The sequence below is a fragment of the Drosophila teissieri genome, chromosome X (genome assembly GCF_016746235.2).
Source record: "Drosophila teissieri strain GT53w chromosome X, Prin_Dtei_1.1, whole genome shotgun sequence".
NCBI lineage: Eukaryota > Metazoa > Arthropoda > Insecta > Diptera > Drosophilidae > Drosophila > Drosophila teissieri.
The window spans coordinates 17,780,023-17,793,045 of record NC_053034.1 but is presented as its reverse complement, the minus strand read 5'-3'; the positions used below and the strand labels follow the sequence as shown (position 1 = coordinate 17,793,045).

Here is a 13,023-nt window from a genome sequence, read left to right as displayed (position 1 = left end):
TCGGAGACTATAAATTTTCTTGGCATATGCATTTCTAGCTAAGGCGTAAATTTAAAAACCGATAAATTAGCGCGATTGGCCAGCTGTCAACGCGGCAGTTGGCAACGCGGTCCGACTGTCAAAGCAAAATCCGATAAAAAAAGTTGTCTCCGCATTAAGAGATCACAGGAATATTTTCCAGCATTTCGGTAGGTTTTCGTGCACTTTTGGCGTCCTCCAGGATTCCCATTCAGGTAGCTGCGGATGGTGCAGTGGAGCAGCTGATCCCTGGAACGAACACAAAACGCGAACAATCGATATGCGGCAGTGTTGTGCCAACCAGCATACCAAAACACTTATGTAATTTTCTTTGGCTCCTCCGATTGCAACGGATTTTTGGTTACCATCTCGTTGCAGAAAATATGATACGGGCACCGCTAGTCAAGGCGCTGGGCGCTCTGGGCTCGCCCACACATCAGATGGCCAGCCGGGCGGTGCGAACCAGCGCCATGGTGGCCCAGACACCGGCGAAGGCGCCCGAGAAGATCGAGGTCTTTGTGGATGACATTCCCGTGCAGGTGGTACCCGGCACCACTGTCCTCCAGGTGCGTTTCAAGTCCACCTCCCCTCCCATTGCCAGGTAGCGCCTTCTAATCCCTTCGATTTCCTGCAATTCGTAGGCTGCTGCCCAGATCGGCGTGGAGATACCCAGATTCTGCTACCACGAACGTCTTGCGGTGGCCGGCAACTGCAGGATGTGCTTGGTCGAGGTGGAGAAGAGTCCCAAGCCAGTGGCCGCCTGCGCCATGCCCGTGATGAAGGGCTGGCGCATCAAGACCAACTCGGATCTGACCCGCAAGGCGCGCGAGGGCGTCATGGAGTTCCTGCTGATGAACCATCCGCTGGATTGTCCCATCTGCGATCAGGGTGGCGAGTGTGATCTGCAGGATCAGGCCATGGCCTTTGGTTCCGATCGATCCCGCTTCACGGACATTAACTACACGGGCAAGCGGTAAGGGGATTAATCCAACAAGTTCTTGCCCCGTAAACTGAAGTACCCATACCGTGTGCATCCACAGAGCTGTCGAGGACAAGGACATCGGACCGCTAGTGAAGACTATCATGACGCGCTGCATCCACTGCACCCGCTGCGTGCGTTTCGCCTCCGAGATTGCCGGCGTCGATGACCTGGGCACCACTGGCCGTGGCAACGACATGCAGATCGGCACCTACGTGGAGAAGCTCTTCCTTACCGAACTGTCCGGCAATGTGATCGACCTGTGCCCCGTGGGAGCGCTGACCAACAAGCCCTACAGTTTTGTGGCCCGTCCCTGGGAGATCAGGAAGGTGAGCAGCATCGATGTGCTGGATGCCGTCGGCAGCAACATTGTGGTCAGCACTCGCACAAACGAGGTGCTGCGCATCCTGCCCCGTGAGAACGAGGACGTCAACGAGGAATGGCTTGCGGACAAATCGCGCTTCGCTTGCGACGGTCTGAAGCGCCAGCGCTTGGTGGCTCCCATGGTGCGCATGCCCAACGGCGAACTGCAGGCCGTGGAGTGGGAGGGCGCCCTCATCGCCGTGGCCAAGGCCGTCAAGGCAGCCGGTGGACAGATTGCCGGCATTTCCGGCCAGCTGGCCGACCTGGAGGCTCAGGTGGCCCTTAAGGATCTGCTGAACCGTCTGGGCAGCGAAGTGGTCGCCACTGAACAGGGCTTTGTTGCCGGAGGCACCGACAACCGTGCTAATTACCTCTTGAACAGTACCATCGCCGGCTTGGAGGAGGCCGATGCCGTTCTCCTGGTGGGCACCAATCCCCGTTACGAGGCTCCTTTGGTCAACACCCGTCTGCGCAAGGCCTATGTCCACAACGAACTGCAGATTGCCTCGATTGGACCCAAGATCGACCTGTCCTACGACCACGAGAACCTTGGCGCCGATGCCGCTTTGGTCAAGGACGTGTGCTCCGGAGCTCATGCGTTCTCCAAGGTTCTGGAGGGTGCCAAGAAGCCGGCCATCATCATTGGAGCCGATCTGTTGGAGCGTGCCGATGGTGCCGCCATTCACGCCACCGTTGCCGAGTACTGCAAGAAGCTGAAGAAGCCGGTAAGTTTGCCATCCTTTTGCTCGTGTGAATTCCCATTTAAGCTCAGCTCTCGCTTGCAGAACTGGAACCCCTTCAATGTGCTGCAGACCAACGCCGCCCAGGTGGGCGCTCTCGATGTGGGCTACAAGGCCGGTGCACAGACCGCTGTGAAGGCCCAGCCCAAGGTGCTGTTCCTGTTGAACGCCGACGCCGGCAAGGTGACCCGTGAGCAGCTGCCCAAGGACTGCTTTGTGGTCTATATTGGATCGCACGGTGACAACGGCGCCTCCATTGCCGATGCCGTGCTGCCAGGTGCCGCTTACACAGAGAAGCAGGCCATTTACGTGAACACGGAGGGCAGACCGCAGCAGACGCTGCCTGGTGTTTCGCCACCGGGCATGGCCCGCGAGGACTGGAAGATCCTGCGCGCTCTGTCCGAGGTGGTGGGCAAGCCGCTGCCGTACGACAACTTGGATGAGCTGCGTAACCGTCTGGAGGATGTGGCGCCACATCTAACGCGCCTGGGACACTTGGAGCCAGCCGGCGATGCCGGAGCAGCGGGCGCTATCGTAAGTTGAAATGATTCTCTCTATTGGAAGTTTAACTGATTATTCTGTATTTTCGCAGAGCAAATCCATCGGCGGTGGCCCCATCGATCTTAAGCTGAAGGAGCTGCGCGACTACTTCATGACCGACGCCATTTCGCGCGCCTCGCCCACCATGGCCAAGTGCATATCGGCGGTCAACAAGCAGCAGCGGGAGAACGAGGCCAAGCAGAGTGTGGCTATCTAGGCGTCCACCCTCGCGTCTGATCTAAACTAATAACTAATTAATGTTTTTTTTTAAACTCTGCTCTTCGACCTTTTGCGCCGCACTCCCCCACTTACCAAACGGACACGAAGACAGCAGGACGCGCCGCAGGATGAGCCAGCGCAGGAGCGGAACGAGGAGCAGGATCGGCGGCTGCAGAGGCGCCAGCGCTGGGTCAGTTGTAAATGAAAAAGTCTTACGTTGTTCAAAACAAAGGAGTTATTCAATACGAGAAATAGGAAAACCAAAATAAAAAATGTAATAGAAAATATCACAACCGAAACTTCGTACTGGGTTTGGGATCAGCATGGGTATATTGGGCAGTCTCGAGCCGTTTGGCTTATTGTATTGCCATCTCGCTTTCTTTCGTGCTCAATACCAATTTTGATATTATTATTATTATTAAGTGGTTCATCGTTTTATCTAAAAAATATTACAATTATTCATTCTGTTGATTCCATGATTTTCAGATCGCATATGCACAATATATTATTAATAATTTATATTATAAATAATCAATTACATATGCCAAGTATACAAAAAAATATTAAATTACATAGAAATTTTCCAACTTTCCTCTTTCTCGGCAGTGTTACTCATCTAATAATTTGTCAGGGATACTTATGATAAATGCTGATTCCTCAAAGATTCCCATTGAATCCTCCTCTTCATTGTTCAGCAACTGATTGCATCGAATGAGGTTTGGGGACCGTCTTAACTCAAATTTGATTTACATGACTCCTGATTCCTGAGGTCATAAACTCAAGCCTTATCGCCTTTTTCCACTTTTATTACGCTTTCCCACGCACTTTTTTAATTTTGAAAGCTAAAGTACTATTTATTGTGTGCACGATCCACTGATAAATCTCCAGGGTGCCATCATTCTTCGCTGATTAATAGCCCTTCAGGGTCGAGATTCCCCCAACAATGCCACATTAGCAATTAGCCTGGTGGCTAACAAGTTGACAGACTTGCAGACGAAATCGATTCAGCCACGTCGAGTCAAGCCATTTGCATGGCTAATGAAGGTACGCCAACTTAACTGATTGACAGTATGATTTAAAAGGTGGAGGAAGGGGAAAAGGTCAAGGAATTTTAGAAACTGTAAAGAACAGAAATCCTTTGATCAAGAACAATAATAAAAGACTCGGGTTTGTTGGTGAAAAATTATATTTTTCAACCGTACATTTAGGGGATTTCATAGTTAATTTCATAGGTTCAAACAAATTCAAAATTTTGAGTGCATGTCGGCGGCGCAGCAGTCGTGGGTTGGGCTGGTCGCGCGGGGAGTTCCACTGGTGTCGTTCCACCCGCCATCGCTGCCCAGTGCCCCTCCCTTGCGCAGAGCTATTGTGTGGGTGTTAATTGTGGAAACTAAACGGAACTATTGAACTCTTCGATCGCTGGGCCGCGACAACAACCATTCATCTACGGGTGGATTCGGGTGGAGGAGGCGGCTTCGACGCGTCCCATGCGGCTGAGCTGCGTTCCCGCTTTAGCTGCAGCAGCTGGCCGGCGTGGGGTCCAGTCCGGAGCGCTTGGTGATGGCCAGCCGGGTGAACTCCTCGGCGGTCGTGGGATGGATGCCCACGGTGTTGATGAGCGTGTTAATAGTCAGGCCAGACTTAAGGGCGGCAGCGAATCCCTGGATCACCTCACCGGCCACAGGGCCAATGTAGTGCAGTCCATAGACGCGCTGGTCGCCATGGCGCTCAGCGACAGCCTTCAAGTAGCAATAGCGCACGCTCTTCTGGGGAATGAAGAACTCCGTGGGCTTGTAGTAACCATGGAACACCTCGATCTCATCGGCTCCGTACTCCTTGACGGCATCCTCCTCGCTCAGGCCAACGCAGGCGTACTCCAGAGGCGTGAAAACGGTGGTGGCCACATCCTTGTAGTCCATGCGCTGAGTAGCTCCGCCGTACAGGCGGCGGGCCAGCAGACGACCAGCCAGAACGGCGACGGGCGTCAGCTCAGGCTTGCCGTAGATGATGTCGCCAACGGCGTAGATGTTCGCCACATTGGTGGCCTCCTGCGAGTCCACTGGAATCTTGTCCTTCTGCACAGTCACGCCGGCATTGGGCAGGTTCAGATCGTCGACCAGACCCTTGCGGCCGATGGCCCACAGAACGGTGTCGAAGACATCCTCGGCCTCCTCGCCGGTCTCCGCGTTCTTGTACTTCACGAGCAGCTTGCCATCATCCTGCTTTTCCACAGACAGCGGCACCGATTTGCGCAGGAAGGGAATACCGCGCTCCTCCATCGAGGCTGCCACCAGCTCAGCCATCTGCTGGTCAAAGCCACGCAGCACAATAGAACGCACCATCACAGTAGGCTCGTAGCCGAGACCCTTCAGGAATCCAGCGCACTCCAAGCCAATGTCTGCGTGAAAGAGGGGAAACCGAATGGGTTATTCATCAATTTTATGTGAGCAGATTTACGTCGACACTTACAGCCAGCTCCCACCACCAAGGTCTTGCCGGGCTCGCGGTCCAAACTGAACAGATCATCGCTGGTGATGCCGTACTCCACAGCACCGGGAATATCCGGGTAGCGTGGTCGGCCGCCAACAGCAATGACGAAAGTCTGGGCGGTGATTGTGCGATCGCCGCTCTTTAGCTTGGCCAGCAGGGTGTGCGAGTCCACGAAGGAGCCCAGTCCATTGATGTACTCCACTTTCCTGAGGGCGACCAGAACGTTATAATTAGTGAGGATTCTCGAGCGGAAGCCATATAGTCACACTTACTTGTCGCGCAGATCCACACGGGTCACCCAGTTGACGGACTTGATGTGGTTCTGTACGGACTGCACCAGCTTGTTCCAGTCTGGCTTGATCTTGTCGTCCACGTTCCAGCCGTAGGCGGCCGCCTCGTGGACAGCCTCGCCCAGGAGCGAGGCCTGGTGCATCAGCTTCTTGGGAATGCAGCCCACGTTCACGCAGGTGCCGCCAACGCCCCACTTGGTGCCCAGAGTGGGCGTGGGCTTGACGTAATCTAGACAGGCCACACGGGCTCCATTGAGCACCGCCTCCTTGGCGCAGGCCAGGCCAGCTGATCCGCCTCCAATCACAATAAGGTCGTAGTCGTAAGATCCTGGAGGAGAAGACACGGTTTCGTTTGGTTATTAATTTATCTATAAAACTATGTAATCTACTGTCGAAACTGGATTTTAAACAGGTTAAGAGGTCAAGAGGCCATAGAACATGCGGAGCCGTCAGGAAATCTAATCGTAACACGGCTAAATCACCTTGTATTCTTGCACACTTATCACCGATAGGAACATCAACAACCATGTTGTTTTGGCATGGTCTGCTATTGTGCCTAACCAGTATCTAGATTAGTTGAAAATCCTTATCAGTGATAAGTAATGATATCAATTAGCCATGTGCTTTCAACTACTCAAGTTCCTCTCTAGCTTCACTCATGATCCTGCCTATGGGTAATCCCCGCCTGCCTTTGGTGGACTCCTCGCGCAGTCGAATGTCCAGATAGGCGGATCGGTAGATGCTCCTCCGGTGGCGTGGTTCACCCTCGACCAACTGGGAAGCCGGTATGAATTCGAACAGATGCATCCAGACCGAAGAAGCGCGCAACCAAGACTGAGTGGCCTCCTGCAATCCGTAATCTGCACCGTGCAATCCCGTCGAGCTCCTCGGCTTCAGATGCCAGGTAGCGATAGTGGTGCCAAATGCCACATGCCACTGGGTCAGGGAGTTCGAATCAAAGTGGAGCAATCATCTAGCGACATCGCCACACACCAAGCCACGCCTGGCCACGCCCCCCGTCCGTCCACCCACGCCCCATTCGGTTTGCTTTGACCCGCCGGACTTTGTCATGGTTACGCCCCAAAACTAGTTGGCAACACCGCACACAGTTGGCCCTTATCGGATGGCATACCAATCCTGGCCAGGAACAGGGGAAATCGGGTGCCCACATACGAGCTCGAATGCGAATAACAATTGTTGTCGTCACACTGCAATCAATTGCGGCATGAAGTGGTGATGACGCAGCACAGCAATGATGATGAAAGATCAAAGACGTTGTTGGCTTGTTGAGCGGCGATACGACAGATACTAAATACAAAACACAGATAAGTGAAATGCAGCCGGATAACATGGTGAAATCATCACCATCATCATCACCATAAAGCGATTCTCGAACATTCCGCAAAGGGTTATTTGCTCGACGAAATTCACAATACTATAGAGAAACCTATTATACCCCCAATTGCCATTTGAAATCATAATATGCAATATCTACATGTAAATTTCCCTACAAGTAAATTGTTTTCAGAAATAGAAGCGCACACGAAGATCGATTATGCATTAATTATGCATTTAACAAGAAAACTTGAACTTGGAATGTGCGATTTAAGTATATAATAATATATTATATACATAGTTAATTAAAACCTCACATACGTTTAGAGTCATTTAAATAGATATTCGATTTTAACCAGCTGCAGGCAAAATGTCAATACAAGTGACTAAATAAATATATATCCCCTATAAATTAAGGGATTGTCTGATAGCAATGAAATTAAAAAATTATTTTGTTTTGGGACTTAAGTAAAGAATGTAATGATTTAATCTATAAATGACTAATGGGTTTTATGCTAAATCCATCATTCATTTATACGTCTCAACTGGGAGAGTATTTATACGCGTTTTTGAGAACTTTGTTGACCATTATACTTAGAGGATGTGCTCTTTTTGGCGCCCACAACGATGGCGCAGATCATGTACTTCAGCATGATACGAATTTCGAGTGCTCTTCGTGCGACCCCGACTGTACAATTCCAGTTGGAGCGGGTGCGCGATGACGATTGACGATGACGGTGCAAGTGTGAGGCGGCAAATGCCGGGCGAGCATATAAACCCTTGGCGAATACGTGCCGCAGAAACCCGATAAGCCAGGTAATAAGAGCAGAGTAATGGACTTTTTGGCCAGGCAACTAACGGTTATTGCATAATGGCGTCGGTTAAACACAAGAAGGCCCAGAAAAAACAACAAGCAAGAAAACCGCGACAATCGACCGCGTTGCCAACCGGCGGCGGCAGCGAAGATCTAGTGAGAGTATCAATCGATATCGACGCTCACCTCCTTTGGTGCTCATCTTTCGCACCGGTTGCGCGTACATCGCCGTCCTGTCGCAATGTGGATGCTGGAAGGGTGGCGGTGCACCGCCACCGGATCCACCAGAAGCACCCGCACCGGGAGCTCCAGTGCTGTCGCGTGATCCTCGCTGTCCCGAGTTCATCGTTCGCTGGAACGTCTGCTGGACACAGCTGAGACTACTGGAAATCCAATTGGGGACCTTTGTTGTCAGTAAGCATCTGTTTTGTAGAATGCCAGCAGAAGGAGACGTTAAAATCGTCGAGCACTGCCGTACGAATGTAACGGAGAATCTCGAGTTGCACAAGTTCATCTTGTTGCTTGTTGGCCGTTCGCCTTCACCGTTTCGCGTTTCACTCTTCCAGCTGGAAGCGAAACGAAACTATTCGCGAAAAGGGCGCAGAAAAATGACGGCGGAACACACAACACAAACACGTCGCTGGTTGGGAAGGGAATGCTGCGAAAGCGGTGGGCAGGCAGAGGCGCCGATAAACGGCTACGTAACAGAAGCAGAGTGGAAAAGAGATGGCGCGACAGCGCGCGCTGCAAATGCGAATGTTTGGGGCAAAGGAAAATGCAAAGAGGGAGCATCCATTGGAATGCGAGATTCCATTTGGGGCTAGAACGCACATAGCTGGCAGGCAACAGTTGTTCTGCCCTATGCCAATTGGAAATGTGCGAAATGCACGTTTGGCAATGCGCTAGTGTATCGATAACTCGCGGATGGTTGGCAACACTGCTGGCCGGACGGAACAGCCGGCCGTCAAACTTTTTTTTTTCAACATTTCATTATTTTCACGCTTGTGTTACGGCAATAAAGTCGATTGATAAGCACGGAGAGATCTGGCTGCGGGTCTGGTGAAATCCTCAGAACAGACGGAACCTGTATAGTAGTGCCGCCCTTTATTGGTTTTATCTCAAGTACGACGCGATAAGATTTTGAGCAACTCGATCGCAGATCTTCGGAAAAAACATGAACTCCATCCTAATAACCGGCTGCAATCGAGGATTGGGTCTAGGCCTGGTCAAGGCGCTGCTCAATCTTCCACAGCCGCCGCAGCATCTATTTACCACCTGCCGGAATCGCGAGCAGGCAAAGGTGAGAGGTGTTTTCTTTTCTTTTTCATCTTGTCTCTCTATGAAGACAATTCAGTAAGCCAACGAAACCGGTGAGTCACAACGGCCAGTAGAAACTACAGAAACTACGCGAACAATTCACAAGAACCACTATTACTAAAACCACTTTTTAATCATCGAAATGAGCATGCATAATTTAAATGCCTCCATCGGAATCGAATTGCAAATTAACTGTAAATATAAAACTCACCTTGCACGGGCGCCATTATTTTGCTTGTTGGTAGCTTCTCCAGGTAAATCAGACTGAAAACAAGGATCAACGGCGGGTAGTGAATGTTGTTGTTGTCGCAGCGGAAATATAAAACTGCTGAGCGTGTTTTAGCGGCTCTCGGCACTCGCGAAAGCACGATACGAATAAGCGGAGCTAACTTTTGCAATCGCTTTTGTACTTTCGTACGAGCGAGCGAAAGGGAGACGTCGATAGGCGGCACGTCGATTGCTGGGCGAACAGTATGGGCACACTAGCAGTATTTATCGTCAATCGTATGTTTCTTTTTTGCACTAACGCGTTGGTTGGGCGCGCATTTAAACTCCCATGAAATACAAAGTTTGTCTCTAAATTTTAAACGATTTTGTTAAATTTTCTTAATGTATCACTTGTAAAAATTGGAAAATATGAACTACATAAAAATGATTCAAAACGGAACTTCTCAAGTCCATAACTTTATCAATGCTATTTTTATAAGCTTTTTTATAAATACTTGCATATTAATTCCCTAAAAATTAGCTTATTTCAACACTTTGACTTTCAGGAGCTGGATGATCTGGCCAAGAAACACTCGAACATCCACATCCTTGAGATTGGTAAGCGATCTGTTTTATCAACTGTAACTTCTCATTCCATAAATATTTGCAGATTTAAGGAATTTCGATGCCTATGACAAGCTTATCGCCGACATCGAGGGCGTGACCAAGGACCAAGGCCTCAATGTGCTCTTCAACAATGCCGGCATAGCCCCCAAATCAGCCAGGATAACGGCCGTCCGCTCGCAGGAGCTGCTGGACACCCTGCAGACCAACACGGTGGTGCCAATAATGCTGGCCAAGGCGTGTCTGCCGCTCCTAAAGAAGGCGGCCAAAGCGAACGAATCACAACCGATGGGCGTGGGCCGTGCCGCCATTATCAACATGTCCTCGATCCTTGGCTCCATTCAGGGCAACACGGACGGCGGAATGTACGCATATCGCACGTCCAAGTCGGCCTTGAATGCGGCCACCAAGTCGCTGAGCGTCGATCTGTATCCGCAGCGCATCATGTGCGTTAGTCTGCATCCTGGCTGGGTGAAAACCGACATGGGTGGCTCCAGTGCCCCCTTGGACGTGCCCACCAGTACGGGCCAAATTGTGCAGACCATCAGCAAGCTCAGCGAGAAACAGAACGGCGGCTTTATTAACTACGATGGCACTCCGCTGGCCTGGTGAACTATGACAGTGCTTTTTTAAGCTGCATTTTGTTTCTGTTTGTTAATTGTTGTTGAATAAACTGGACTCTTAAGCCATTTGCATTTCCGATTGTATTTCGTGAGGTGTCTTAAATGGTTTACATAGAAAAATAATGGATTTTCCAGCCCGCCAGAGAACACATAAATTTCGGGTTCCTTAGCCTAGGCCCTGAATTGGCGATAACTACATGCTATTTCTGTCTTGGAGGTACCATGGCCACCGGCACCCTGGATGGATCGATGCTGATGCTCTGGGCCAATGGTGGCAGGCGCACGGCATTGGTATTCGGTCCCGCTCCGAATCCGCCCGCATCCGTTCCTCCGGCCGGCGGGTTGTTGGGATCCGGATAGGGAATCTGGCGATGCGGTGTTACCATGGCCACGGGACGCGGCGCGAATGCCTCTGGTGCTGTAGGTATTGGTGGTTGTGGCTGACCCAGCTGGACACTAGAGGAGTTGCCGTCCAGTGGGTGGGCCACACGCTTGCGAAGATCGAGGCGTGGACGACGATTGTTCGAGTTGCAGCTCATGGAATCCGCCGAAATGGGTGGCGGGTCATTCCAGCCGGGAGTCAGGGAGCCTGCGCGATGGAAGAGATCAGCCATAGCCCGGTTTGAAAGTGCAATAACCTCACCTGGAAAGGCTCCCGATGGCGCTATGATCTGCCCCGTTGGCGGTGGCGGTGGAGCGGTTGTCGTCTGCTGTTGGCTAATGCTATTGGTGGCAGGCAGCGGCGGTGTTGGGCCCATGATGATCTATTTTGAGTCTGAAGCTCCTTTCCCACAGCTGGATACGGCCAACGGAAGCAACACAATTGTAGCTTCACTTAAACAAAAACAAGACTTTCATTTGCCTAAACTTATCGGGCCTGCACTACATCGATATCTCCGATTTAATCTATCGAAACCTATCGGTGGTGCCAGATAAGTTTTAGGGAAAACCCGCATTTTTTCAAAACTAAAAAAACTGGAACCCATAAGTATGATATCATGTTCTCCATTTTTTCATTTAATTTTCATAACTATTTTTCCATTTAATTTGATTAGCCTTCTACCCAGAAAAACGCCGTCTCAAGTTTATTTTTCTTGGTTTGTCGATTTTTTTTATTATTATTAATATTGTTATTTCATCTGACTTTGTCCGCATTTTTGCGTTAGGGTTACTCATAAATGTCGTTAATTTCGTACAATGGCTATTAAACCGTGCCTATTTTGCAATCCGCTTTGTTTTTCTTTAGGTATTTCCTTCGTATTTAGTTTAGTTTTGCTACACCACACACATACATAAATAAAAACTTAAACAGATTTACTGCACACACATTTTTTATACCTTGTGGACTACAAAAAAAAAATTGTTTTTTGAATTTTATTATTATTCGCCCCGCTACCAATTCCAATTCCGATTTCAATTCAAGTTCTACGCGGTATCCATTAGTAATCCACCAAAGATAAGATCTCGAGGACTCAAAGGATACGGGCATAATCTGGAATATCCAGTCCCAGCTTATGGATCGAAATGGAACTGGCAACAGGGACCGTATATGTAGATTTTAAGGTATATTAGATATCATTCGCTTTTAGAATCTTTCAAGTGTTTAACATTGCGTAACATAGTTTGCTATTTTACTTGACCCACATTTCTTTTAATATAAAATTCTGGTTTCTGGTTTCTCGTTTCAGCTGCGCTCGCTCAATGGAATTTGTATAGATCTCTATATGCACGGTATATCTAGTTAGTTAGTTGTGGTTGGAGTTGAAACCAACTGGATCTGCCGCCCTCCCTGTTCACTAGACGAATTGGTTTAAATAATTAATTACAACAACATTTACTTGGGAATTACTTTGTTTTTCGGTTTTTGTTTATCGCTTTTGTTTTTGTTTCTGTTTCTGTTTCGGATACCTTAGCCTAATTCATTTTCTTGCCGGCTTACTGTTTGCATTCGTTTATTGGGTTTTCCATTATCTTACAGTGCTTAAAGTTGGCTAAATATTTTGTTTTTCCGTTTCCGTTTTTGTTTTTAACAATTTCGCTCGTGGAGTGGTTTTTCTAAGTGATTCTCCTAACTCTCCTCATCTAACTCCCATTTATTTAATTCTTTTTTTTTTTGTGTTTTTTGGCAATGACTTACTGATTTTGTTGTTTCTCTCTTATGAACGGTTTTTTATTTTATTTTTCACTTTGCTCTTGCATTCGTTTTGTTAAAAATTAATTGTATTAAGTACGCTTCGATTTATAATTTATGTGTATGTATATCCGTATAGTATATATTTTATAAAGTAAATAGATTACGTAATTGCAACACTTGCATCTGTATCTGTATCAGTATCTGCTTCTGATTCGGTATCTCTGTCATTTTCTGATTCTGCTTCTGCAGCTGAATTTGAATCTGAATCTGAATATGAATCTACATCCGTCGGATCGATCTCCCCTCGCACAGCTGCCTACGGATTGTTCT

At 49.0% G+C, this 13,023-nt stretch overlaps 4 protein-coding genes across 5 annotated transcripts; 2 read left to right on the top strand and 2 right to left on the bottom strand.

The window, feature by feature from the left end:
• The first annotated feature begins 37 nt into the window (after positions 1–37).
• On the top strand, positions 38–3,146 carry LOC122623365 (NADH-ubiquinone oxidoreductase 75 kDa subunit, mitochondrial). Its single transcript, XM_043802485.1, has 6 exons — positions 38–188; positions 397–584; positions 660–991; positions 1,059–2,085; positions 2,146–2,634; positions 2,693–3,146. Exons 2-6 carry the CDS (start codon positions 402–404, stop codon positions 2,855–2,857), a joined length of 2,196 nt encoding a protein of 731 aa, XP_043658420.1. The 5' UTR covers positions 38–188; positions 397–401; the 3' UTR covers positions 2,858–3,146.
• An 881-nt stretch (positions 3,147–4,027) lies between these two features.
• On the bottom strand, positions 4,028–9,529 carry LOC122623630 (thioredoxin reductase 1, mitochondrial). Of its 2 annotated transcripts, none has more exons than XM_043802892.1 (4): positions 9,317–9,529; positions 5,622–5,967; positions 5,329–5,555; positions 4,028–5,257 (listed from the first exon to the last, which is right to left on the bottom strand). In XM_043802892.1, the coding sequence occupies exons 1-4, from the start codon at positions 9,330–9,332 to the stop codon at positions 4,371–4,373; spliced, it is 1,476 nt and encodes a 491-aa protein (XP_043658827.1). In that variant the 5' UTR covers positions 9,333–9,529; the 3' UTR covers positions 4,028–4,370. The 2 variants fall into 2 exon arrangements, with proteins under 2 accessions (XP_043658827.1, XP_043658826.1); XM_043802891.1 differs by lacking the exon at positions 9,317–9,529 and adding an exon at positions 7,975–8,432.
• LOC122623631 (C-factor) lies at positions 8,650–10,643 on the top strand. Its single transcript, XM_043802893.1, has 3 exons — positions 8,650–9,088; positions 9,879–9,930; positions 9,983–10,643. Exons 1-3 carry the CDS (start codon positions 8,963–8,965, stop codon positions 10,546–10,548), a joined length of 744 nt encoding a protein of 247 aa, XP_043658828.1. The 5' UTR covers positions 8,650–8,962; the 3' UTR covers positions 10,549–10,643.
• LOC122623632 (formin-like protein 5) lies at positions 10,626–11,443 on the bottom strand. Its single transcript, XM_043802894.1, has 2 exons — positions 11,203–11,443; positions 10,626–11,148 (listed from the first exon to the last, which is right to left on the bottom strand). The coding sequence occupies exons 1-2, from the start codon at positions 11,315–11,317 to the stop codon at positions 10,760–10,762; spliced, it is 504 nt and encodes a 167-aa protein (XP_043658829.1). The 5' UTR covers positions 11,318–11,443; the 3' UTR covers positions 10,626–10,759.
• Between the last annotated feature and the right edge of the window lie 1,580 nt (positions 11,444–13,023).